The sequence below is a fragment of the Lampetra planeri genome, chromosome 35 (assembly GCF_965212315.1).
Source record: "Lampetra planeri chromosome 35, kcLamPlan1.2.h2, whole genome shotgun sequence".
In the NCBI taxonomy this organism is placed as follows: domain Eukaryota; kingdom Metazoa; phylum Chordata; class Hyperoartia; order Petromyzontiformes; family Petromyzontidae; genus Lampetra; species Lampetra planeri.
In genome coordinates this window covers 4,206,938-4,234,660 of record NC_136141.1, presented here as the reverse complement: position 1 = coordinate 4,234,660, position 27,723 = coordinate 4,206,938, and the positions used below count along the sequence as shown (strand labels likewise).

Sequence of the window (27,723 nt, the reverse complement as noted above, 5' to 3'; positions counted from 1 at the left end):
TTTCCACGCGGTGTTGGGGCTGGCCGGGTCGTGCCGGGCCGGGGGAATCCCCTCTCACCGCCCACGAGGGAACCCCCGGAAGTGCGTCACTCGGCACGTCCGTTACAACCGGAAACAGCTGACTGTCCGGGCACAGGCGCAGGACCACGTGAAACGCAGTTGGGGAAGTCGCCGTCTCTTCCCTCTCTGGCAACTCCACGTTCGCATGGCGAGCAACGAGTTTCTCTCGTGACTCGTGCAGAGGTTTGGCGCGTGGCCACACGTCAGGACGTTCGTCGACTACGCCCGGCTTGGTGAGGGCCGAGACGCGCAGACGGTGAGGGTTGTGTTTGGGGGGTGGGGTGTTTAGTTTGTTATCCGCACCTCCGATGAGCACGCTGGGCTACGTACGGTGCGAAAGAAGTTGAACGCACATTTTTTTACGCCTCTAACTAACTTGCAAGCCACACACTCGCGCTAACCTCCAACCCAAACAACTCTTAACTCTTATACCCCTCTTGATTTGAAGCTTTCGTAAAGTCACGTAGGTAGAAAAATTAAACAAAACAAAAAATTATCTATCACGACGTTTCGATCGCAACACAAGCGGTCGTCCTCAGGTAGGAAAAAAAATAATAATCCAGCAGCGTCCCTGCTGAACCAGCGAGAGAGCTGTTACAACAACAACAAGAGGTTATTTACGTGGCGATGGGCAATCACACCCCTGCCAGACACACACTCCGAGCCCTCTCTTGATTCCGAACGACTCGCCACTGATGTTCGCGCTCGGCAATCCGACTCGAAGTCGCCGGGCTCACATCGCAGTCGGCAAACCGCTGCTCCTCCACCGGCTCCAGATCATAGCGAGCGAGCTTGTTTCGATCTTGGCGCCTGGGCTTTGTTTTGACCATACTTCACCACGCTGGGTCAGTGCAGGTTGGCGAGGGCGGAGAGCGGGGTTGGGGGGAGGGGAACGGCGATGGCGTGCGGTGGCTACAGGCCCCTTCGTACGGACGGTGATGTCCACTGGGATGAGCAGAGAGGGATGTTTAAATTGGCCTCCGTACGGGCGGTGATACCCGCTAGGATTATGAGCCTCACCTTTACATATGAATAAAAAGTGTGCTGTACTTGGCCCTTCCCCCCTCTCCAACCATTATATAAACGGAGTGGTAGCTCCTGAAATCTCTCATTTACTTGATACAGCTGTCGTGGCTGTGACGGTTCCACCTGAAGACGGAAGCTTGTGTTGCCTCCGAAACGTCGTGAATTTTATTTTATTTTACTTTTATTAATTTTAATGTTTTACCTACGTGACTTTACCGAAAAAAAACCTAAGAATATGAATCCTTGCAGTCACGAAAGCTTCAAATCTAGAATTAAGGGATGTTTAAATTGACCTTCGTACGGACGATGATGCCCGCTGGGATGAGCAGAGAGGGACGTGGAAATTTGCCTCCGTACGGGCGGTGATGCCCGCTGGGATTATGAAGAGAGGGATGTTGAAATTTGGGGAGGTGGGTGGGTGGGTAGGAGGAGCGGCGCTATGGAAACGGCGTGGTTCGCGACGAGTCGTGGCGCGGCGTTGACGCGGGCGAGGGGGGCAGCAGCAGCAGCGAGCGAGTTAAACGACTCTGGGCTCTCCGCCACGGCGTGTGAACACCGCGACCTCAGGAGGTAAACGAGATATTTGGGGGGGCGTGGGGGCGATTCGACGACATCGAACCAAGTGGGGGGCACCCCAGCCATGGTAACGCCGTACAGAGGTCGAGTGTCAGAGGTCGCAATCGGGTACCCGATACCCGTACCCTACCCGATACCCGGCTACCCGTACCAGGCTGGGTACGGGTACCCGTTTGCGACCCTGGTGCGGCCGGGTACGGGTACGGGTAGGCCGTGAGTCACTGGTGAGTAACCGTTTGTCACTCATTTCGGATAGGGTACGGGTACGGGTAGGGAACGGCTACCTGTACCCGGCCGGGTACGGGTAGCCGTTTGCGACCCTGGTGCGGCCGGGTACGGGTACGGGTAGGCCGTGAGTCACTGGTGAGTAACCGTTTGTCAATCATTTCGGGTAGGGTACGGGTAGGGAACGGGTACCCGTACCCGGCCGGGTACGAGTACGGGTACCCATTTGCGACCCTGGTGCGGCCGGGTACGGATACGGGTAAGGAATCAAAACCCGTTTGCGACCTCTGTCGAGTGTACGGTGCCCGCAGTGTTCCTCCGACCAACGTGGCCAAGTGCGGTCGAACGACAGCCCACGTGACTCGGAACGGCGTGGGGGAGGCCCTCATAGAGCAGTGATTCGACACGAGGGCTGTACATCTCGTTAGAATTGTAACAGTGTACCGCAACCTTGCCTGGGGTTTTTCCTATCTCGTTGGCATTGTTTTTTTTTATTTGAAGCTTTCGTGACTGCAAGGATTCATATTCTTAGGTTTTTTCGGTAAAGTCACGTAGGTAAAAAAAATAAAATTAATGAAAGTAAAATAAAAAATCACAATTGATTTTTATTTAATTTTTATTTTATTTAATACAAGTCACAAATGATTTTTATTTTATTTCTATTTTACTTTTGTTTTTTTTGTTTCGCAACGACATACCTGTCCACCCATATGGTTTACCCCGGATTCTTGTACAGGGAAATTAAATTTTCAGGTCCATACGGCGTACGGCCGTTTTAATGCGGGCAAACAAATGATTTGTCAATTTGATTGTGTTTCTCTCCTTGTCATGGGACTTTGTAGGATGAACGTTGAGATGAATAAGGGCACGGGGTGACCAATAAGGTCTAAGTTGGTCTGTAATAAGGTAGGGCGCTGGTAAGGGATTGACGGGTATGCAATGATGTTGTTAGGGATGCACAGGTAGCAGCTACCTGGCGGGCGTGTGGGCGACGCAGCGGCGGTGGTGGTGGACAATCAGGCCGGGCGTCCAACAGAGAGGAGAGAGAGTGAGAGGAGAGAGAGAGTGAGGGGAGAGAGAGTAAGGGGAGTGAAAGAGGAGAGAGAGAGAGGAGAGAGACAGTAAGGGGAGAGAGAGTAAGGGGAGAGAGAGAGTGAGAGAGAGTGAGAGAGAGAGAGTAAGGGGAGTGAAAGAGGAGAGAGAGAGAGAGGAGAGAGAGAGAGGAGAGAGAGAGAAAGGGAAGTGAAAGAGGAGAGTGAGTGAGAGGAGAGAGACAGTAAGGGGAGAGAGAGAGTGAGAGAGAGTAAGGGGAGTGAAAGAGGAGAGTGACTGAGAGGAGAGAGAGAGAGAGTAAGGGGAGTGAGAGAGTAAGGGGAGTGAAAGAGGAGAGTGAGTGAGAGGAGAGAGAGAGAGTAAGGGGAGTGAAAGAGGAGAGTGAGTGAGAGGAGAGAGAGAGAGAGTAAGGGGAGTGAGAGAGTAAGGGGAGTGAAAGAGGAGAGTGAGTGAGAGGAGAGAGAGTCAGAGAGTAAGGGGAGAGAGAGAGTAAGGGGAGTGAAAGAGGAGAGTGAGTGAGAGGAGAGAGAGTCAGAGAGTAAGGGGAGAGAGAGTGAGTGAGAGGAGAGGGAGAGACGTGAGCGGTAACGACAACAACGACAACGGCGACGATGGACGCCCTGCGGCGCCTCTACGTGGCGCTGTGCACCGAGGGGCGCCAGGAGCCGCTGGACTGCGTGCTGAGGCAGATGCGGGAGGACGGTGCGAGCCAAGGCGGCGGCGGTGACTCGGACGGAGCTCGCCTCGACCTGGCCGGGCAAGGCGTCCCGGCCGACTCCTGCGCCGTGCTGGGACGAGCGCTCGCCGACGACTCCCTGTTCGCGGAGCTGTCGCTCGCCGACTGCATGCTCAGCGAGGAGGGTGGGTGCGGGCGACGCGGCGGGCTTTGCCCCTCTCACGTCATGTACTACCGGGCGCTACCACGGTGGCTCGGAGATGGTGACTACCTCGCCTGGTGTGCAGGAGGTCGTGGGTTCGAGCCCGACCCTGACGCCTGCTGCTGTATATTTGGAGTTTGAGTGTCTCTCTCATCATCATCACGGTGGCTAGGAGATGTTAACTACCTCGCCTGGTATACAGGAGGTCGTGAGTTCGATCCCGACCCTGACGCTTGCTGTATATTTGGAGTTTGAGTGTCTCTCTCATCATCATCAGGGTGGCTAGGAGATGTTAACTACCTCGCCTGGTATACAGGAGGTCGTGGGTTCGATCCCGACCCTGACGCCTGCTGCTGTATATTTGTAGTTTGCGTGTCTCTCTCATCATCATCACGGTGGCTAGAAGATGTTAACTACCTCGCCTGGTATACAGGAGGTCGTGGGTTCAATCCCGACCCTGACGCCTGCTGCTGCTGTATATTTGGAGGGCTGCATGTCTCTCTCCATTTCCCCGTGGTTGTGTGGATTTTTCTCCGGGTCTTCCGGTTTTTCCCTCCACATTTAGAATCAACAACGTGCGTTTCGAGTGTTTGGCTGCTATAAATTCCCACGTGATGATAAGCCACTTCGTTGAGCTATCATTTGTGGCCAGGTCGCTTCTGGGAAAGAGCTACGCAACTCAGTGGACCTTACCTGGTAAACATTTTTATAGTTTTGTATGTATGTTGAACTTCTTTCGCACCACCATTGGAACCTCATTTGCCAGTAAAAAAAATACGATAATCGTTTTTTTTTACCCTTCTATCTGGCAACAAAACTGATACCTTTTTTTACAAGGAGTCATGTTTGCATAGACCACAATACCTGCAGCCATAATGCAATTCTTTTACTGGCAAATGAGGTTCCAATGGTGTAAATGCTTACCCCGAGCTCTCATACTCTGATGGTGCATTGTCTTTGAGTTGTGCGCCTTTTGGCGTCATCTGGTCCAACCCATGTGAGACTAGGCTCTAAGGAAAGCTGTCTTGGGTGTGGACCAATGAACTTCAAGGACAGTGCATATATTATCAGAGTTGTGTTTTTTGTTTGCATTATGGCTGCAGGTATTGTGGTCTATGCAAACATGACTCCTTGTAAAAAAGGTGTCAGTTTTGTTGCCAGATAGAAGGGTAAAAAAAAAACAATTATCATATTCTTTTGCACCATACGTAGTTAGCCGTGCTCATCGGAGGTGCGGCGAAGGACAACAAACTAAACACCCTGGGCTACAGCGTCGCTCGATTACGGGACACCAGATTACCCATGTATCAATAGTTATATATTTTACGTGCAATTTTATTGAGGGACTGCGTGCTGTCTTGGTGTGGTCTGGGACTGTTTGCTATTTTTCTGCCCTGCCCAAGCTTGGGATTTGGTGTACTTATGAAATTTGAACTTACGTACTTTTTATTTATATTTTTAGCGATTTGCTTACCTTTCCTATACCTTTGCACTGCTATCGTTTTTGACATTGTTTGTTGCAACTTTATTACCCACCCCTACTGGACTTCTGTGAAAAAGAGCTTCATGTGTCATCGGATTTCTCCAAGATTAATACAGATTCTGATACGAATAATAATAATAGTGACACTGAGTTACTGCTTTATGCAGCAAAGCCACACGGAGTCCTCGGAGCCTCCTGAAGGTAAAAACGCACGCGGGTGCGTAACGAGGAATCATGAGCGGCCGTCGCGAGATGCCATCGATCGTGCGTTGATAGCGCCTCGCTGCTACTCGTGGATGGAAGGAACAATCGATCGATGGGCGGTGCGGTTCTTGCGTGCGTGCAGGAGCGGCGGCGTTGGTCCAGGGCCTCTGCTCCAACGTGAGGGTGCGAGTGCTGGACCTGAAGGTGACAGCCACTCTCATCTCGTTACCACCACCACCACCATCATCACCACCACCACCACCATCATCATCATCATCACCACCACCACCACCATCATCATCATCACCACCACCATCATCATCATCACCACCACCACCACCATCATCATCACCACCACCACCACCACCATCATCATCATCACCACCACCACCACCATCATCATCACCACCACCACCACCATCATCATCATCATCACCACCACCACCATCATCATCATCATCACCACCACCACCACCATCATCATCATCATCACCACCATCACCACCATCATCACCATCGTCATCAGTCCACTCGCGAAACCCGCTTCCAGGCTGACCCGTGTCTCGCGCGTGCCGCTGCGTCACACAGGGGAACAACCTCCGAGCCAGGGGAGCCGAGGCCTTGGCCAAGCTCCTGCGACAGAACGGCAGCATCCAGCGGTGAGGGATGCACACGAACGTCCGTCAGGAACGCTCTTGCTTCCAGCATTAGGAAGCCACCGCAGCTATGCACTTTTTAATCGAGATTCAAAACTAATTTCTTGACAACTGCTTTTGATTTTCGATTTAAAGCTTTCGTGACTGCAGGGATTCGTCTTCTTGGTTCTTTCGGTAAAGTCACGTAGAAGGGAAGTAATAAAATAATAATAATATAATAATATAATATATTATGTTTTATTTTTATTATTTTATTACTTCCTTTCTACGTGACTTTACCGAAAGAACCAGGCAGATGAACTGCTTTTGATGTTTAGTTTGTTGTCCTTGCCCCGCACCTCTTGATTAGCACGGTTGGCTACGTAGGGTGCGAAAGAAGTTCACCCATGCTGTTGTAACGCGCGCGTTCGCACGCTCTCAGGCTGATCCTCGAGTGGAACTCGCTGGGCGTGTCGGACGCGAGCTTCTCGCTGCTCGCCGAGTCCCTCGGGGTCAACTCCTCGCTCGCGCAGCTCGACCTCCGCAACAACCAGATCGACGCTCGTGGCGCCGGCGACATCGCCACGGCCCTGCGGCGAAACGGGACCCTGCAGGAGCTCGGTGAGGCCCCACCACCACTATCACAACCGTCACCAACACCACCGTCATCACCACCATCTCCACCATCGCCACTATCACCACCACCATCGCCACCATTGCCACTACCATTGTCACCACCACCATCGTCACCATCGCTCCCACCACCATCACCACCATAACTACCACCATCACCACCATCACCACCACCATCACCACCACCATAACTACCACCATCACCACCATCACCACCACCACCATCACCACCACCATCGCCACCATCACCGCCATCATAGCCACCACCATCGTCACCATCGCCACTACCATCGCCACCATCGCTCCCACCACCATCGCCACCATCGCCACTACCACGTCACTACCATCGCCACTACCATCTTCACCACCACCATTGTCACCATCGCTCCCACCACCATCGCCACTACCATCGCCACTACCATCGCCACCATCGCCACTACCATCGTCACCATCGTCACTACCATCGTCACCACCACCATCGTCACCATCGCTCCCACCACCATCACCACCATAACTACCACCATGACCACCATCACCACCACCATCACCACCACCATCACCACCACCATCGCCACCATCACCGCCATCATAGCCACCACCATCGTCACCATCGCCACTACCATCGCCACCATCGCTCCCACCACCATCGCCACCATCGCCACTACCACGTCACTACCATCGCCACTACCATCTTCACCACCACCATTGTCACCATCACTCCCACCACCATCGCCACTACCATCGCCACTACCATCGCCACCATCGCCACTACCATCGTCACCATCGTCACTACCATCGTCACCACCACCATCGTCACCATCGCTCCCACCACCATCACCACCACCATCGCCACCACCGCCGCCACCATGGCCCGACACACGGGTTTGTGTGTGTCGGCCGTGAACCCCCAGACCTGCGCTGGAACAACCTGGGGCTGCTGGGAGGCCGCGCGCTGCTCGAGGGCCTCCTGCAGAACCGCGCGCTCGTGCGGCTCGAAGCGGCCGGCAACAACATCCCCAGCGACGTCATCAAGGCCATGGGTACCGAGCGGCGCCACCGCCACTGCTGCCCCCTGCACCGATACTGCCGCTTGCACCGATACTGCCGCTTGCACCGATATTGCCGCTTGCACCGATACTGCCTCTTGCACTGATACTGCCCCTTGCAACGATACTGCCCCTTGCACCGATACTGCCCCTTGCAACGATACTGCCCCTTGCAACGATACTGCCCCTTGCACCGATACTGCCCCTTGCAACGATACTGCCCCTTGCACCGATACTGCCCCCTGCATCGAGACTGCCCCTTGCACCGATACTGCCCCTTGCAACGATACTGCCCCTTGCAACGATACTGCCCCTTGCAACGATACTGCCCCCTGCACCGATACTGCCCCTTGCAACGATACTGCCCCCTGCACCGATACTGCCCCTTGCACCGACACTGCCCCTTGCACCACCACTTCCTACCTCAATTGCACCGTGGGCCATTCTCAATTTTCCATCCCTGTAGAGACAACGTTACCCAGCCTCGCTTCGTTTGTTGACCCCCCCCCCCCCGGTCAAGACCGCCGGTGCCCCTCACCCCCCCCGCCCTCGTGCTAAACCACATTGTAATGGTACCCTCCTGTCGTGTGCGATGACGTCGTGTGGCGGTGCAGAGCAGGCGGTGTGCCGCACGGCGGAGCGCAACGCCAGCGCGCGCGAGGCCCAGGGACGCACGCAGGTGCTGACGCGCGAGATCGGACACCTGCAGCACGAGCACAAGAAGCAGGTGCTGCTCCGGCCTGCTGCCGCCGCTAGTGTCCACGCTTGCTGATGATGTTGCTGATGCTGATGATGTTGCTGATGCTGATGATGTTGCTGATGCTGCCGCCGCTACTGTTCACGCTTGCTGATGATGTTGCTGATGCTGATGATGTTGCTGATGCTGCCGCCGCTACTGTCCACGCTTGCTGATGATGTTGCTGATGCTGATGATGTTGCTGATGCTGATGATGTTGCTGATGCTGCCGCCGCTACTGTCCACGCTTGCTGATGATGTTGCTGATGCTGATGTTGTTGCTGCTGCTGCTGCCGCTACTGTCCACGCTTGCTGATGATGTTGCTGATGCCGATGTTGTTGCTGCTGCTGCTGCCGCTACTGTCCACGCTTGCTGATGATGTTGCTGATGCCGCTACTGTCCACGCTTGCTGATGCTGATGCTGCTGCCGCTACTGTCCACGCTTGCTGATGATGCTGATGCTGCTGCCACTACTGTCCACGCTTGCTGATATTGTTGCTGATGCTGCTGACACTACTGCTGCTCGTGCGACTGATGTTTGCCTGCCGCGCGAAATTTAAAATATTTAACAATTTTGTCGTATTGCTATCGCCATCGTAAGATCGAAATATCGAATGTCGGACCATTGTAACTCGGGGACTATCTGTATATATTTAAACGATTGTGAAATTAACTACATTCTTTTTTCAGTTCCTGGACCTGATGGACACCATTGAGAGGCAGAAGCAAGAGATGGCTCGGTCTAACAGGTGAGCGAGCGTGCAACTGTGTGCGTGTGATTGCTAACAGCACTTGCTCCTACACTCTTTTTAGGGCTATACGGGGGATCTTTGCCTTTGATCGAGACCCGCAGTGACACGTAACCAGTCTCGATCAGAGCCCCTCGGTGTAGTCGTGACCATCATCACCATCCTCAGCCACGACCAATCCACTGCTGGATGAGGTCTTCACCAAGCCTGGGCCATGTCTCACGGTCCTGGCGGCAGTCCTCTCTGCAGCGTTCCCTCCGCGTGCTGCGTCCTGCCCAACGCCGCTCACGCTGCCTGCCTGTTGGCATGGTGACCACGTGTCGAACCTGTGTGTTCACCTCCCTCGTGTGTTCATCTCTCTGTTCACCTCCCACGTGTTCATCTCTCTGTTCACCTCCCGTGTGTTCACCTGCCGTGTGTTCACCTCCCTCTTGTAACTCCACGCGTGTTCACCGCCGTAGCCTCTCCCCTGCGCTTCTTTGCGCACTTTTCAGCCTTCGTTTTTTTTCCGCGCAAAAAATCCACAAACGACAGGAGAACGTGGGTGGATTTGAGTGCAGCGCGTTTTGTGCGAGCCTGTTGATATCCCACGGAGCACGAGACACATAACCCGTGACCGCTCACAACTTTGCAATGGTTTGTTTCGGATAGAGCGCCCTGCCTTGCGCCCGTTGCGTCTATACGTGAGCGAGGTGACTTACACATCTCAAACGTTTAAACTCGGACTAAACTATTTTTTATTTTACCAGCTAAGGGCCACTGAGCTATCTAGCTCTTTTTAAGAAGCGACCTGGCCACGAATTATAGCTCAATGAAGTGACTTATCGCGTGGAAATTGATAGCAGCCAAATACTCTGAACGCACGTTGATTCTAAACGCGGAGGGAAAAACCGGAGGACCCTGATAAAAATCCACGCGACCACGGGGAGAAACACATATGTAGACTCCAAATATACAGGCGGCAGGGCTGGGATCGAACCCACGGCCTCCTGAATACCAGTAGAGATAGTTACCATCTCGCCCTCGCGGTTTGAAAGGGCACCCCCAGTGCCAGCTGCCCCTGTGCGGCAACAAGGTAACTTGGCACCTGGCCTGCAACCGGGCTGCACGGCTCGGCTTCTGCAGTGGAAAAGCAACCTTGAGCGTCCTGACCTGTGCCGGGCTGGCTCGGTTGCCCAGTGGAAATGAGGTTAAGGGAGAAGCGGTGAATATGTCTCGGTGATCCTCACCCCTCCCCCCATCATCTCCCGCGATCAGGACTTCCGTGTCTCGCCTCGGTCAGCTCCACAGCGCCTTGGACGAGAGAAAGTCCGCTGTCGACGCGCTTACGGCCAGGCGAGTGTGTATCGCTCTCCTACGCTCTCCTACGCTCTCTCTCCGTCTTCCTCTCCCTTTCCCTGTTTCGTGGACAGATCCCGACACTCCTGCCGAGATTACAACTTCTTTTGAAGACTTTTCCACTCCCAACTAAGATCGAGCACGTTATTGCATGAAGTCCGTCCGTCCTTCCGTTGGCCCGCCCACTCGCTTACTCACTTACTCGCTCACTCACTTGCTCGCTCACTCACTTGCTCGCTCACTCACTTGCTCGCTCACTCACTTGCTCGCTCACTCACTTGCTCGCTCACTCACTTGCTCGCTCACTCACTTGCTCGCTCACTCACTTGCTCGCTCACTCACTTGCTCGCTCACTCACTTGCTCGCTCACTCACTTGCTCGCTCACTCACTTGCTCGCTCACTCACTTGCTCGCTCACTCACTTGCTCGCTCACTCACTCATTCACTCACTCACCCATCCGATCGCTCGCTCGCTTACCCGACCACCCACTCACTCGCTCGCTCACTTGTTCGCTCTCCTGCTTACCCACCCGCCCGATCGCTCACTTGCTGACTGGGCCGCCTGCTCGCTTGCCTGCTCACTTGTTCACTCCCTCGCTCAACCACCCACTTCGCTCGCTCGCTCACTCGCCCACCCGCCCGCTCGCTCACCACAGGCTGCAGACGTCGGAAGCCAACGCGAAGCTCGGGGAGCATCGTGTGCGCGAGCTCAGCGAGCTGCTGCGACGCACCGACGACGAGAGGGTGACGGCGAAGAAGACGTACGCGCACACGCTGGCGCGGGAACGCCAGGTGAGGGCAGCGCTGGCGAGGGCAGCGCTGGCGAGGGCAGCGCTGGCGAGGGCAGTGCTGGTGAGGGCAGCGCTGGTGAGGGCAGCGCTGGTGAGGGCAGCGCTGGTGAGGGCAGCGCTGGTGAGGGCAGCGCTGGTGAGGGCAGCGCTGGCGAGGGCAGCGCTGGCGAGGGCAGTGCTGGTGAGGGCAGTGCTGGTGAGGGCAGCGCTGGCGAGGGCGGCAACGGCCGTGGCACCGCTGCCGCCGAATCTGGTGCCGTCCATAAGCGGGGTGGGGGGGGGCACAATGAGTCTCATCCAGATGATGCAGTATGAACAAATTCTAGATTTGAAGCTTTCGTGACTGCAAGGATTCATGCTCTTAGTTTTTTCGGTAAAGTAATACTTTTATTAATTTTAATTTCATTTTTTACCTACGTGACTTTACCGAAAAAACTAACAGTATAGTATGAACAAAGCTTGGTGTAAAGTTGCGTTGTTTGGGACGGACCCCACTGAAAACTGGGCACATTCATCAGAGCTCTGCTCAAAACACTCGGAAGCGAAGGGGGGGGGGGGGGGAGGAAACATTTTGCGATGCGCTAAAGGTGCTTTCGGCCCCGCAGGAATGGAGCCACAGGGAAGGAAAGCTGCAAGCGGAGCTGAGCACAGCGCGGGAGAACAACATCGAGCTCCAGCACAAGGTGAGTGGCACACCGATCACCGGGCCCCAGAGCAACCCCCCCCCAACCCCCAATAAACACAACAACAACATATTCTCCGAAACGTCGTGATTTTTATTTTATTTTTATTTTACTTTTATGAATTTTAATTTTTTACCTACGTGACTTTACCGAAAAAACCTAACAACAACATATTCTTAGGTTTTTTCGGTAAAGTCACGTAGGTGAAAAATTAAAATTCATAAAAGTAAAATAAAAATAAAATAAAAATCACGACGTTTCGGAGGCAACACAAGAATATGAATACTTGCAGTCACGAAAGCTTAAAATCTACAACAACAACAACCATGATGATAATTGGTTTTTTACCCTTCTATCTGGCAACAAAACTGACACCTTTTTTACAAGGAGTCATGTTTGCATAGACCACAATACCTGCAGTCATAATGCAAACAAAAAACATAACTCTGATAATCTGGTCCAACACCATGTGAGACTAGGCTCTAAGGGAAGCTGTCTCGGGTGTGGACCAATCAACTTCAAGGACAGTGCATACATTATCAGAGTTGTGTTTTTTGTTTGCATTATGACTGCAGGTATTGTGGTCTATGCAAACATGACTCCTTGTAAAAAAAAGGTGTCAGTTTTGTTGCCAGATAAAAGGGTAAAAAAACAATTATCATATTTTTTACTGGCAAATGAGGTTCCAATGGAACAACCATGATGGTTCGTACCGATTGTCTCACACGTTCACAACAACGATCGTCTCGTAGCGCCATGCGTGAGGATGATCAAAGGAAACGGAAGAAGCAGCCGGGTGGTAGATTAAAGGTCAGAGAGCAACGGGAAACGATGAGAAGAAAGCTGCTCTGTCATAAAGACGTGTTTTTAGTCGAGACCTAAAGATAGCAATATTCTCGGAAAGCCACACAACCGGGGAGCCACCAAAGTAAACCCCTGATCACCCGAAGGATGTACTCCACTCACTCCACTCACTCCACTATTCCACCACTCTACCACTCCACTCACTACTCCACTCCACTCACTCCACTCACTCCACTCACTACACCACTCTACCACTCCACTCACTCCACCACACCACTCACCCCACTCACACCACTCACTCCACTCACACCACTCACTCCATTCACTCACTCCACTCACTCCACTCACTCTACTACACTACTCCACTCACACCACTCACTCCACTCACTCCACTCACACCACTCACCCCACTCACACCACTCACTCCACTCACACCACTCACCCCACTCACACCACTCACTCCACTCACTCCACCACACCACTCACCCCACTCACACCACTCACTCCATTCACTCACTCCACTCACTCCACTCACTCCACTCACTCCACTCACACCACTCACCCCACTCACACCACTCACCCCACTCACACCACTCACCCCACTCACACCACTCACTCCACTCACTCCATTCACTCACACCACTCACTCCACTCACTCCACTCACACCACTCACCCCACTCACACCACTCACTCCACTCACACCACTCACCCCACTCACACCACTCACTCCACTCACTCCACCACACCACTCACCCCACTCACACCACTCACACCACTCACTCCATTCACTCACTCCACTCACTCCACTCACTCTACTACACTACTCCACTCACACCACTCACTCCACTCACTCCACTCACTCCACTCACTCCACTACTCGAACCTCGCACGCGGCTGGAGCCCTCCCCGCGTGGCCGTCTCCCTTTGCGCCGCAGGCAGCCGAGCTGGAGCGCAGGTGCCACGTGCAGCAGGAGCAGATCTTCCAGCTGAAGCAGGACCTGACTCACAGCGCTGCCGACCTGCGCCTCCGCGTCACGCAGGCCGAGGGTGAGCCACCGCACCCCGCTCCGCCTCCGCCCCACTGACCACCTGCGCCCGGGCAGGCGGCCGTGTGCATCGCGCCCGCGTCATTCAACCGAAACACAACGTTTCAACGTCTCCGCTGTTGAGGATTTAAGAGGAACACGTGATTGAATGTCATCGGTGGCCCAGGCTGAGACCATCGGGTTCACTCACATTTAAGAAGTACGCTTTAGATCACGGTTGGCTGCCCGGATTCGAACTCGGGGTTTCAGCTCGACGCTGACCCATGCCCACCGTCCACCTTGACGAGTGATGGTTTCGTGAGGCCAGTGAAGCGCGGCTGGTAAGCGATTTAGTTGCTTCGTCTGAGAGTTGGTGAATTGCAGATATACCCACTCTACCCACTCAAACAAAGGCAAAGATCCCCCGTATAGCCTTAACAGACTGTTGGGGCAAGTGCTGTTAGCAAGCATCTATAAAAGCCGGCACGGCACACGAGGGGATGGGTGGCCAGCACCACGCCCGACCGCCTTTGTCTCCCCAGTAGTGATGTTTCCACACCGCACCAGGTAATCATTTGAGGCTGACTCGAACTAGGGGAGGCCCAACACCGGTTCAGATAATCGTCACCGGTGTTGGCCGTGAGCGGGAATTGAACTCTGGTCGCCGGGTTAGTAGCGCAGCGCTAACCGCTACACCACCCACTCGTCACCCACTCACTCACCCACCCACCGACTTCAAATAAATATTTGGGGCAGCGCAAGGTCACGTGGTCAACGGTTTGGAGTTTGTAGCGGCAGTCGCACACACAGAGAGAGAGGGGTCTTTGAATCTCCCCTTGTGCGTCGGGTATCCACGTCACCCGTGGATTCCGTGGACCCGGCAGTGTTCAGTGGTTGTGGCCGACGGGCCGATGGGCCGTTGCCCGGGGAACGTAAACTGAGCGGCGTCGCGCCGCGTGTTACAGAGCGCGTCGAGGAGGAGAAGAAGCGATTCAAGCAGAGCCTTGAAGACGCCGAAAGCCTTCGTCAAAAAGAGGTGACGGCACAACGTTCTCTTTGCTTTTGCGTTCAAAAGAATGCAAATCACGTATCTTCCCGCGATTCTATCGGCCGTCGCTTAACGACGCAGTGCCACGGACAGGTGTTCATTATGTGAGAGTCAGATTTTTTTTCTATTTGTACAGCACGGAAATTTTGCCAAATTGGGAAACCCGAGTTAACAGTGATGGCTGTATTTTTCGATTTAAAGCTTTCGTGACTGCAGGGATTCATCTTCTTGGTTCTTTCGGTAAAGTCACGTAGAAGGGAAGTAATAAAATAATAAAAATAAAACATAATAAAAAGAAAACATAATAAATATATTATTTTATTATGTTTTATTTTTATTATTTTATTACTTCTCTTCTACGTGACTTTACCGAAAGAACCAAGAAAGCGATGGCTGTGTTCTTTGGGCACACAACCTGTACGTACGTTGAACTACTTGAGCACCATACGTGCTAATCGGAGGTGCGGGGAAATCGGAGGTGCGTTGGCAGTGGTGCACAAACGCAGTGAACAACAGCAACAACACTCAACACATTCGTCCGTAATACCGCGTGGGAACTTAAAAAGAAAAGTATACCATGGCCGACGTTTCGGGCAGTGGCCCTTCTTCACAGCACACGGGCCGCACTACCTCTCTGGCCTCTCTTCGTGCTGTTGTCGGTTTATGGACGAATGTGTCTGTATGTACGTCGCACCACACGTAGCCAACCGTGATAATCTGGAGGGGCGACCTAGCCCTGTTGCAGCTTCTCTGCTAGTCCTGTTGCAGCTTCCCTCCTAGCCCTGTTGCAGCTTCCCTCCTAGCCCTGTTGCAGCTTCCCTCCTAGTCCTGTTGCAGCTTCCCTGCTAGTCCTGTTGCAGCTTCCCTCCTAGCCCTGTTGCAGCTTCCCTCCTAGCCCTGTTGCAGCTTCCCTCCTAGCCCTGTTGCAGCTTCCCTCCTAGCCCTGTTGCAGCTTCCCTCCTAGCCCTGTTGCAGCTTCCTTCCTAGCCCTGCTGCAGCTTCCTTCCTAGCCCTGCTGCAGCTTCCCTCCTAGCCCTGTTGCAGCTTCCCTCCTAGCCCTGCTGCAGCTTCCCTCCTAGCCCTGTTGCAGCTTCCCTCCTAGTCCTGTTGCAGCTTCCCTCCTGTGGCGATCTGTGCCCCAACGTCACTACAGGCGTGTCACACGCCTGCAGTGACCGTGTCGTCCGTAGTGACCGTGTCGTGCGTAGTTAGGGTGCCGTCCGTCCTGTCCGTGTCGTCCGTAGCGACCGTCTCGTCCGTAGCGACCGTGTCGTCCCTAGTGACGACCGTGTCCTCCGTGCCGCCCGCGCGGCACGCACCCACCCTCGGCCCTCAGGTGGAGCACATGAGCCGCCACCTGTCCGAGTCGGAGCGGTGTCTGCAGGAGCGCGTCCAGAGGCTGGAGAACACCCGCTTGGCGCTGGAGGAGGTCCGGGTCGTTCCGTGAGCGTTTGGGTTTCCGGCGGTGTCAGTTGAACGCGATCCGTTCCGACATCGGATTGCGCAATGCCATACAATGTCAAGTCTCGCGATATCAAATTTTATCGACGTAATCCGACACGCGATAACTTTTCACAGTGTTGTTATCGCAACATCAGTTTGCTATATCTCTGTAATTTTGCACTTTGCCGTACTCCCAGCATGGATAAAGTTATTCTACTGAAGTTTTCTCAGCATGAAGCTGCCGTTACATGAACTACGATAATGCTGTCACTTAAACACCACGTCATCAATTCCTCCGGAAGTCGTTTGCAAAGCACCGATTGAATGGATAACAGCTATTGCGAACTGCTTTTGTTATTTCTATAAACATTGTCCGGGGAAAAAAAGATTGTGAATTATTTTCTACGCGCAACGATAATTGCCTGAAACAAAACGGACGATTCGCACGTGCCAGATATTTCGATTTCAAGCTTTCGTGACTGCAGGCATTCATCTTCTTGGTTCTTTCGGTAAAGTCGCGTAGAAGGGAAATAATAAAATAATAAAAACAAACATAATAAAATACAATTCTCACGACGTTTCGGCCACAACGCAAGCAGGACGGCTATTGTATTTTATTATGTTTTATTTTTATTATTTCATTATTTCCCTTCTACGTGACTTTACCGAAAGAACCAAGAAGGTGCCAGATATTGTTATAAAGTACGACGTGTCGCAGCATCGACGCATTACAGCATCATTGCATCGACGCATTGCCGCATCGTAACATCGCCGCATCATAACATCGCCGCATCGTAAACATCGCCGCATCGTGGCGACCCTGCCTCTAACGCCGAGCGACCTCGTGGGTGTGCCGACGACGCAGGACCTGTGCCAGGCCCGGGCGGCGCTCGTGACGGAGCGAGCGCGGGCCGAGGAGGAGCTCGCGAAGGCGCGGAGCCAGGCGCGTCACGAGGAGGTGAGAGGAGAGCGCCGAGGTGTCGTGGGATCGCTCGGCGTAGGGGGGGGGCGGGGGTTCGGCGTTGGCACCACGAGCGGAGGACGCCGTTTCGCGAGGCCCTCTCCGCCGATGAACCTCCTCGGTTGTTCGTACAGGACTTGGAAGCGTCGCCCCATTGAAGCGTCGCTTTGGCGATGCATTGCTTGCGCAGACGGTCTGCTGCTTCTGCTCCGCTGGCCTGAACTACCTGGTGGGATTTTTCGATGTAAAGCTTTCGTGACTGCAGGGATTCATCTTCTTGGTTCTTTCGGTAACGTCACGTAGAATGGAGATAATAAAATAATAAACAGACCTGTTCTCCACCTGAGGACGGCTGCTTGCGTTGTGGCCGAAATGTCGTGAGAATTATTTTATGATGTTTTATTTGTATTATTTTATTATTTCCATTCTACGTGACTTTACCGAAAGAACCAAGAAGATGAATGCCTGGTGGGAGGTGAGGGGGAGTTGGTGGTGGGGGGGGGGGGGGGCGAGCTCGATTCTCTGCGTCGGTGTTCTGGCCCCCTTCTCGCGAATGATCTGCGGTGGAGTTCAAAAAGCTTGTGAGGCTGCGATGACGCAATAACAAATATGTTTATTTAGCCTCCACTCGGCAGCCGGCCGCGTCGCTGTCCTCTCTCCGCAGTCAGGCCAACACTGCAGGTGGTGAGCGTGGCCCTGGCTTGCATTGCCTTGTGGGGCGGAGCTACGAGACAGGGGGGTGGGGCCATATGAAAGAGGAGTGGAGCTCCATGACAGGGAGCGGAGCTACAGGAAAGAGGGGTGATGTTACAGGAAAGAGCTGTGGAGTTACAGGGGGCGGGGCTACATGACGGGGGGCGGGGCTACATGACGGGGGGTGGAGCTACACGACGGGGCGGAGCTACATGACGGGGGGCGGAGCTACATGACGGGGGGCGGCGCTACATGACAGGGGGCGGGGTACATGACAGGGTGGGCAGGGCTAAACGGTGGAGGTTGATCATGCGAATAGATTCTCACGCCTGAGTGAACAACTCATCCAGGCTGTGCGACACACTCGCTTCTTCCTCTTCTTTCGTACGGCTGATGTAGAAGCAGAGCGACGACTACAATTTCACATTCAGGTGGTCAAGCGAGACAACCGCGTCAGGAGCAGCGGAGTCGTGTATCGCCGTGATGTCTCCTTCGTATTTGTGGATCGCCGTTGCGTCGTTACACGTTGTCACGGTCCGCTCTGGACAACCACAGTCGCACACTCGCCACACTCGGTGAACAACGTTGGAACCCCTTTGGTACCTCATTTTCCAGTAAAAAAAAATTATAATTGCTTTTTTACCCTTTTATCTGGCAACAAAACTGACACCTTTTTTTACAAGGAGTCATGTTTGCATAGACCACAATACCTGCAGTCATAATGCAAACAAAAAACACAACTCTGATGATGTGCGCCTTTTGGCGTCATCTGGTCCAACACCATGTGAGACTAGGCTCTAAGGGAAGCTGTCTCGGGTGTGGACCAATCAACTTCAAGGACAGTGCATACATTATCAGAGTTATGTTTTTTGTTTGTATTATGACTGCAGGTATTGTGGTCTATGCAAACACGACTCCTCGTAAAAAAGGTGTCAGTTTTGTTGCCAGATAAAAGGGTAAAAAAACAATTATCAACGTTGGAACTGTTACTGTGATGAAGCGCCGTCTCCCCTGGCTGACGTACGGACGGACGGACGCTTGTGCCGCGGTGACAGCGCCAGCGCACGTCCCAGCTGGAGGAGCGGTGCCGGCTGCTGGGCCTTGCTCGTGACGAAGCGGAAGCTCGCGCAGCCCAGCACGCTCAGGCGGCCGCCGACGCCGGCGCCAAGAACGCTCGGCTCCTGCTCGACGCGGAGGCGCTGAAGCGACGTGCCGAGGAGCTCAGCCATGTGAGGCTCGCGTGTCCGGTGACGGGGCGGGGGGGGGGGGCGCGGTATCTGGACTGCAATCGAAATTGCGCTCAATTTATAAATCGCGCGCAATTTATAAATCGCACGCGCGATTTCGGCACCGTGCAGTCACGTCGCAATTGTAACTTGCACTTCAAGTCTGAATTGCGCACCTCGAAGTAGTTGCTCATTTGTACGTGGGTTACACAAGGCACGGTGAATTGGTCATTTGCATCTACAGTACGTCACCACGGTAACTTGTGACTTCAATGTATTTTGCTAAAACTGTGGCGCCGGAGAGAGCCGAAAGGCGACCGGGTGGGTAGGAGGATTCACAACGGCCGTGTCGGAGACACTCACCTAGCCCTGCCTGCTGTGAGGCCTGGGTTTGAGCCCTGGGCCTGGGTTTTTATCTCTCTTCCCGTCTCACGAGGTTCACAATGGCCTGTAACCGAGCCGTTCGCCCGCCCGTGCGCAGACTTAAATCCGCGATGAGGCTGCATCGTTTCTGACCGCGAATGGGGGGGGGGGACGGGTGGCGTCGTGCTCGGTTGTGCAGGAGCTGTCCGGGAAGCGGGAGGAGGTGGCGGGGGAGGTGCAACGCGTCCGGCTCGAGATGCAGGAGAAGATCGGACACCTGGAGGCGGAGAGGACGCACCAGGAGGGCCTGCGCGAGAAGATCGCCGCTCTGGAGCGACAGCTCAAAGGCAACGAAACGCTCGGCTCGTGGCGGTGCAACCGGTTCGGCGCGGGTCGGGCCGGGAAACTGGCGGCAGGGAATCTGAGGCGCACGTGCCGGATCTGGCCCCACAACTTCACGTCGTACAGCCCGCGGCCCAACGAGGCCGATCGCTTGTAAACAGCCCGCAAACGACGCTGACCCACCCGTCGCTGCGAGCATCCTCGCCGTACCCCTTGGTTACTCCGGGGTGGGGGGGGGGGTGATTATTTTTTCCCAGCCAACAACGCGTGCCGCGTCGCGTTTCCAATCAATGTCTGCGTGCGCTCAGTTGCTTCTCAGTTTAACACGTAGGCTTTCGCGACCAATATTATTCATAATCAACGTTTTTGGGTTTAGATCGCGTTATTTATAAATGTGTCGTAACCCTCCACCACCCGACACGGCCAGTTGCTTCTCTCACCGCGGATGGGGGCCGCCCCCCTTGCGCGGTGACAGAAGCGGTGGAGGTGTGCGAGCGATATGGGTGGGTGGGGGAGGGCGCGTATTATGTTGCGGAACATCTTAACATCCGGAGGACACGGCAATAATAATAATAATGATTTCGATTTAAAGCTTTCGTGACTGCAGGGATTCATCTTCTTGGTTCTTTCGGTAAAGTCACGTAGGATGGAAATAATAAAATAATACAAATAAATATTATACATTAAAAAAGAATGTTTTATTTTTATTATTTTATTATTTCCATTCTACGTGACTTTACCGTAGAATGGAAATAATAAAATAATAAAAATAAATATTAAACATAATAAAATAAATGTTTTTTATTTTCTATTTTATCATTTCCATTCTGCGTGACTTTACCGAAAGAACCAAGAAGAATAATAATAACGACAACTGCGTCGCCTTCTCTCCCCCGCCCCGCCCCACCCAGGCCAGGCGAGCAGCCACAGGGAGAGCTTGCGGGACCGCGACTCTGAGATCGCGTCGCTGCGTGAGAGCGTGCGCGCTCGCGAGGCGGAGGCGACGCGCGCCAGGGAGGAGGAGGCCCAGCGGGCACGCGGGCTGCAGGCCGCCGTGCTCACCTACCTGCACGGCACGCCGGCGCTGTCGCCCCTCGCCGCCAGTGCTCACGCGCGCACCTGAGCGCACCTGTGCCAAATTTGCCGGGGGCGCCCGTGGCGAAAGGCGGTTGGCGTGGCAGCGTGTGGTTAGCATTGTGCCCTGGTGTCAGCGAATTCAGAATCATCGTAATCTTTGACTTAGGCCGGAGGAATCCGATGAGCTGTGGAGCTCTTTTTCACAGATGTACAGTGTGGGCAGGTGAGCAAGTTCCAACAGCAAACGATACAAAAAGAATGATGGGAATTAAATAGTTGACCACCCCCTCCCCTACCCCACTCCTATGTAATAATAATGATAATTACTTATTTATCCAGGTAAGCCACACCAAGTCGTACGAATCTTTTTGAGGAGGGTCCTGCATTGGGTGTTTATTGAAGACGTTTTCCGCCAATTATCTACGAGTTGTGTTTATACGCGGGGAGACTGGAGCGCCCGGAAAAAACCCATGCGAGGGGGCAACACTCGATCCCCGTGCAGATGGACAGACGGCGATAAAGTCCACCTGCTGTACTGCCTTCTCCTGGCATGCCAGGGTTCGGCAACCTCCTCGACGCCGCACGGGAAGGGAGTTTCACAAACTTTCGTGCGGCGATCCACCATCCTTCACTGCTGCCTCCTCCACAGTGCCTCTTCGTAGCCCAGCGCCTGCCCCCCCTTACTTCAGGCCCGTGGGTCTCTGTGCAGTTGCACCGCCTGCGCACTGGCCCCGCCCACTCTTACAGGCAGAGCCGTCCCCAGGGTACGGCGAATCGGGGCGACCTCCCCCACCCCGCACCTCGACATCACGGCGTCAAGACGTAGTACTACCGGCGTAGGGGCCCCGGGCCCCGCTACCCCCACTTCCCCTTAGACGGCCCTGCTTATGGGCATGGTTGTGTAGGCGGATGTAGCCAGGACCTGGTGGACGCTGGGAGGAGACCGCTATCGGAAATGGTCTGTGGGTGTTGCCAGGCCACGCGGCAATCGTTTCTTCTTTGGCAAACAGACCCACTGTTTGCTCGTTGTTTTTACGTCCTCTTATCAAATCACCATGGCGACCGGGTTCTGCGGTCTGGAAATTAAGTCACTGCATGAACTGGCGCACGACGCAATCTCAACTTCAATCAGCCGCCAAATTATTTCGGCTCCACCGAGTGCACACGAGGCGTTCCCGACTCCAGGGATGGATCTCGGGGCAAATTCCTGCCTGTTTTTGTTGCCCAGTCTAACCCCGACTATCACCAGCTTAATAGGTCGGGCTACCAAATGTATTGGCTTGGCCGACACGGTCCCGGTGGTGTCAGAACGTCATTTCTCAGTGTCCACTTGAAACATTTGCAAACATCTTGGTTTCGTTGCCGGTTTCTAAATGTTCTGGCCTCATGCTGAACGATGCGGGCAGAAGGCGGGGCTACCTTGTTAGTAGGCGTGGCTACCTGGGTAGTGGGTGGGGCCTACGAGCAGTAGGTAGGGCCAACATCTAAAAGAGTCTAATAGGCCGCTCAACTGTTGAAGGGGCTAGTGGTTGAGTGGGCGTGGTCATGATAAAGTGGGCGGGCCAGCTCACCACGAGTCCTGGTTGAACCTCTCAGAAAAATTGTAGCCTCAGTTGATCAAATCGTGCCTCGGTCATCTGCACTCAGCACTGCTGTGTAAATGGACAAGAGTTGGTCGATACCAGGGTAAATGAAATTGGGTTCGCTCGATTAAACATCTTGATCGATTTATCAAGATGTTGAATGAGATCGCTGATCACCCGGAACACGTGCCCTGCCGACTCGTGCTCCAGCTGTTGACCAGCATGGCTGAGTGAATGTGCCGGTGGTGATGTCACTCCTCCAATGCTTAAGTGTTATAATTAACTATCGATTACCCGTGGGCAGATTCACCCTGCTTGCAAAAAAAGGGCTTTACATGGGCATGCTGGGTTTGGAATGAGTCGCCGCTCCTCACTTGTTCGAGGGTTGGTGACTCAGCGGCCACGTGAACAGAAAGACGATGGCAAGTAGATACAGTATTCAAAGAAGCAATAAAAAAGCAGTTGGATGTTCTACACTGGTAAACAACACATACACAACTAATACATCGCGCTCAACAACACGCAGTACCTTAAACCGAACACATCGCAGAACTATGCCAACACTAGAACCGGCGAGAATCCACGCATTCGCTAATTTTGTCGCCAAATTTACACGTGTTGCATTATCCGCGTTTACCATTTCTCAGGGCCCACCAACATTGCCCCGGGGATACCTCTGGGGTTCGACTGCACTCACAAATAAAGCCACCAGCCTCTGCTTGGCAACGCAATAATGAGAAGTTTGTCTGTGCTGGGCCAGACCTTGCCATCACTGCGAGGGGGTTAAAGTTCACAAAAACATGGCCAATGGTGTTTTGCTGTCAACGCGGACAAGTTTTTTTTGTACGGATTTCAGTGGGTTTTTTATCTCCAGGATTGGGGGGCATGTAATTGTTTTTATTCGAGGACTTATTTTGTACATTGAATCAAAAGGTAATTGTCAAAAAAAATTATTTGGATGATATTTTTGTCTTAAATGTGTTTGAATGAATGGCTTGGTAAACAATGGTGATGAGTTTTGTTTTCCCTCTGACAAGAAAATCTTTTTCAATTAAATTTAACATTACTTTTCCAAAAAAATTATCGCAGCGTTTTATGAAATTGTGAGGAAGTGTTTGTCAAGATCCGATTAAACCTGCCAATTATTTCGAAACGGTAGAACAGGGACTAACAGAATTGACCCAATGTCCACATACTTAGATCTCCGTTAACGAAATAAGCTCAACACATTTGTCAACACTGTGGTGTTAAAGCGAAATAATGTGACGTTTCAGGCAATTGCCCCCATTCATAGGACCTACAATTATTTATTGACTTGTGTTGAGTTTTTGTTTTGCCACCCGGAATGTTCGGTTTTTCTCTTGCGCCATAATCGCTTTCATTACTCTTAACTCTTCTTCCCGCCCCATGTCCTGCTGATCACAACTTCCTCTATCTGGCTACACATCCCAAACTACTTTGGTTACTGGTAGGAACCACCTGGTTCCACCAGCCCACAGGGGATTATTGTGTCCGTCCGTCTGCTGGGTGGAGAGGGCAGGGGTTGGGTGGAGAGGGGAGGGGTGGGGCTGGGTGGGGAGGGGCTGGGTGGGGAGGGGCTGGTCACCCCGTGGGGCCCTTATAAAACTCAACATTTAACCTACTCACGCCGGCTTGTGCCCGCCCTCACAGTTGGGCATATTTGCGGAATACACCACGCCGCCGTTGACCCTGGCCATTGACCGAGCAACCCAAAGTTCCTACCAGCTCCCTCCGCAGGAATGTGTTTTTTACCTATGTAAGGCCCACTGAGCTATATAGCTCTTTTGTCGGAAGCGACCTGGCCACAAATGACAGTTCAACGAAGTGGCTTATCACGTAGACGTTTAAAGCAGTCAATTAGCTCCAAACGCAGGTGTCTAAATGTGGAGGGAAAACCTGGAGAAAAACCCACGCGACCACGGGGAGAGAGACACGCAAACTCCAAATACACAGCAGGCGTCAGGGTCAGGATCTAACCCACGACCTCCTGTATACCAGGCGAGGTAGTTAACATCTCGTAGCCACCGTGATGATGAGAGACGCAAACTCCATATATACAGCAGCAGGGGTCAGGATCTAACCCACGACCTCCTGTATACCAGGCGAGGTAGTTAACATCTAGCCACCGTGATGATGATGAGAGACGCAAACTCCAAATAAACAGCAGCAGGCGTCAGGGTCAGGATCTAACCCACGACCTCCTGTAGACCAGGCGAGGTAGTTAACATCTCCTAGCCACCGTGATGATGATGAGAGTAGGGGTCGGCACGGTTTGGCTCAAACCACCAAACCGCGGTTTGAACCGAACCAAATCGGTTTGGTTTGGCTCTGTTTGAACTGGTTCGGTTTGGTTTGGGGCTACGAAAACCGACTCGGTTTGGCTCGGACAGGGTGGAACCGGCTCAAACTAGTTTGGTTGGTTGTAAAGGCGACACGAAAGGACATGCTGTAGTTGCCTTTGCCTGCGAATTCACTTTGCAATTGCATCTCCATGGCTCGAGCGGCTCAAGACGGCGCCATCCCCGGCGGCTCCAGCATCACAAGGTATCTCATCCACGACGTGGAAGAGACCAAACACGCCGGTAGCGACGAGGAGCCGATGGCGAGCGAACGTGAGAGCCCGGACGCCACGCGCGGCGACACGCGGCAGAGCCTCATGCGCACCCTCGGCGCCGCAGCGCTGCAGACCGCGACGCAGCCCAAGCCCAAGAAGGCCCGTGTGTCCCGAGCGCTGTGGCACGACGAGTACTTTGAGACGAGCCAGGCCGCGGGCGACGTGCAGAGCCGGACCTGCAAGATCTGCACCCTCCAGTACGCGGGCTCCACCTCCTCGGGCACCCGTATCAAGCATCTCAAGACCCATGGGATCGTCGACCCCGAGTCGCCCACGGTCGTCACGTCGCCGCCGACGGGGAAGGGTTTGCTCGTGCAGTCCAAGATGGCCACGCCCATGTCAGCGCACGCGAGCAAGGCCATGGACAGCTTTGTCGCCGAGTACATCGCGACGAGTGGTCTAGGCCATAAACACGTAACATCGGATCCCTTTACGACTCTTCTTCAACGAGCTGCCCCGGGTTACGAGCCCAAGTCTGAGCGCACGGTCAAGCGCCGCATGCTCGAGATGTATGTCGTCCTCAAGCTACTCGTGCTACAGTACTTTACTACTTTTGGCTCTTGCGTCTCCTTGACCTACGACGGTTGGACAAACGACGCCATGACCGGCTTCTTCTCGGTCACCCTCCACTGGATGGACCCGGCGTCGTTCTCCATGTGCAACTGCATCATTGACTTCTTTTGGGTGGCCCCGGGCGAAGGCGTGGGCAAGCGCATGGCGCAGCGCCTGCACGAGCTGCTCGACGACTTTGGCGTGTGGCCGCGCCTGCTCGCCGTCGTCACCGACAGCGGTTCTGACGCCGTCGCATCCGCCAAGTCCCTCACGCTCCTCGAGGGGAGCAACCTGCGCTCGACGTGTTGCTTGCGGTGCATCGCGCACTGCGTCAACCTCGGCGTCAAGGCCTCATTCGGCGCGTTCGAGACACTGCTGCGCAGCCTCCGCGCGACGCTCGGCGCTATCCGCAAGAGCAAGACGAAGAGGGCGGCCTACACGTCGCTCGCGCGGCACTACCTCAAGTGCCCGCTGCAGCCGCCTTGCCTCGACGTGGTCACACGTTGGGGTAGCACGTACGTGATGCTCACGGCGTCGCTAAGGCAGCGCCAAGTGATCGACGCCATCTGCCTTGAGCCCGGCTGGTCGCGGAGCCAGGCCGGCTTGTCGGACGAGCAGTGGGAGCAGGCGGCGCTGCTCTGCCAGTTCTTGGAGAAGCCGGCGGCCATCTCCGATGCCATGGGCGCCGAGGAGTACTGCACCATCTCGAACGCCATCACGGCGCAGGAGGCTCTCTTGAGCCACTGCATGACCCACCGCCCGAGTCCTCATGTGGTCGTGAGCTCGGCCACCGTGACCATCTCCGACTACATGGTCAAGTACAGCGACCTTCTCTCGTCCGAACCAAGCCGCGTCGCCCGCTTTCTCGACCTGCGCCACCCCAAGCCCGCGGCCTCGAGCACCGAGTACAGCAATATCAAGGACATGATGACGGACATTCTCAACCAGCGCTACCCAGCGTTGACGACGGACGCGGCGCCGAAGGCGGCGCCGCGTGGCGGCATTAACATCCTCTTTGACATGGTCTACGCGCCCAACGCTCACGACGGCGCCGCCTCCGAGGTCGACCGCTTCCTGCTTGAGCCGACTCAGGACCTGAGCATGGACGTCGTCGAGTGGTGGAAGCTGTACGGCGGCAAGTACCCGCGCCTACGACGCGTGGCCCTCGACTATTTGCCTATCCCGGCGTCGTCCGTGCCCTCCGAGAGAGCAAACTCGGCCGCCAAGCGCTCCTTTCTCGACCGACCAAACCTGCACAAGTGCACGTTCAAGGCCGAGATGTGTGTGCGCTCGTGGGCGCGGATGTTGCCTAGTGTTGGGGTTTCACTGCCATTGAACTACCACACTGCGTTCAAGGACATTGGGCGTGCCAAGCTTGAGGAGATGGCTGTGGACGACATCGTCGTCCAGTACTTGCTAGTGAATCTCAATATGAAGAAAGCCTGCGTAGAAATTAGCGATTAATACACTTGATATTTGTATTGAATGCGAATATTGTTTGCCGCGCATCTTTTCGGTTCAAGCCAACTCAAGAGGTTTGGTTTAGCTTAGTTTGGTTTGGTTTTGGTTTGGTTTGGTTCAGTCGTCGCTGGTTTGGTTTGGTTTGGCTTGCTCAATTTGAAACCAGTTTGAGTCGGTTCAAACCGTGCCGACCCCTAGATGAGAGGGTCAGGATCTAACCCACGACCTCCTGTATACCAGGCGAGGTAGTTAACATTTTATTACCGTGGTGGTGCCCATCCCCAGCCCTGCCTCGTCAGGTGCTAATTTCGAACAGCCAACATTCACCAACTTGCGTTGAGATGATTTGGCTCCTTTAAATTCCCACATGATAAGCCACTTCGTTGAGCTAT

General features: G+C 53.9%; 2 protein-coding genes across 7 annotated transcripts; both read left to right on the top strand.

The window, feature by feature from the left end:
- Window positions 1–91: 91 nt before the first annotated feature.
- LRRC45 (leucine rich repeat containing 45) lies at window positions 92–23,763 on the top strand. 6 transcript variants are annotated; one of them, XM_078610987.1, is made up of 17 exons: window positions 92–293; window positions 2,840–3,801; window positions 5,648–5,709; window positions 6,094–6,164; window positions 6,583–6,761; window positions 7,685–7,813; window positions 8,434–8,546; window positions 9,247–9,305; window positions 11,300–11,435; window positions 12,040–12,117; window positions 13,858–13,969; window positions 14,913–14,983; window positions 16,332–16,424; window positions 17,304–17,396; window positions 19,148–19,321; window positions 19,881–20,028; window positions 20,935–23,763. In XM_078610987.1, the coding sequence occupies exons 2-17, from the start codon at window positions 3,552–3,554 to the stop codon at window positions 21,144–21,146; spliced, it is 1,980 nt and encodes a 659-aa protein (XP_078467113.1). In that variant the 5' UTR covers window positions 92–293; window positions 2,840–3,551; the 3' UTR covers window positions 21,147–23,763. The 6 variants fall into 6 exon arrangements, with proteins under 6 accessions (XP_078467113.1, XP_078467110.1, XP_078467111.1 ...); XM_078610984.1 differs by having other exon boundaries at window positions 2,730–3,801; XM_078610985.1 differs by having other exon boundaries at window positions 92–316.
- Window positions 23,764–25,195: 1,432 nt separating this feature from the next.
- Window positions 25,196–27,334, top strand: LOC144730170 (uncharacterized). Its single transcript, XM_078610771.1, has one exon. The coding sequence runs from the start codon at window positions 25,196–25,198 to the stop codon at window positions 27,332–27,334; it is 2,139 nt and encodes a 712-aa protein (XP_078466897.1).
- Window positions 27,335–27,723: the final 389 nt, after the last annotated feature.

Coding starts and splice junctions, on each gene's coding strand:
- LRRC45 (XM_078610987.1), top strand. CDS start 3,552: ATGGACGCCCTGCGGCGCCTCTACGTGGCGCTGTGCACCGAGGGGCGC. Junction 16,425..17,303: donor CCCGCTTGGCGCTGGAGGAG/GTCCGGGTCGTT, acceptor CCGACGACGCAG/GACCTGTGCCAGGCCCGGGC. Junction 17,397..19,147: donor GCCAGGCGCGTCACGAGGAG/GTGAGAGGAGAG, acceptor CCGCGGTGACAG/CGCCAGCGCACGTCCCAGCT.
- LOC144730170 (XM_078610771.1), top strand. CDS start 25,196: ATGGCTCGAGCGGCTCAAGACGGCGCCATCCCCGGCGGCTCCAGCATC.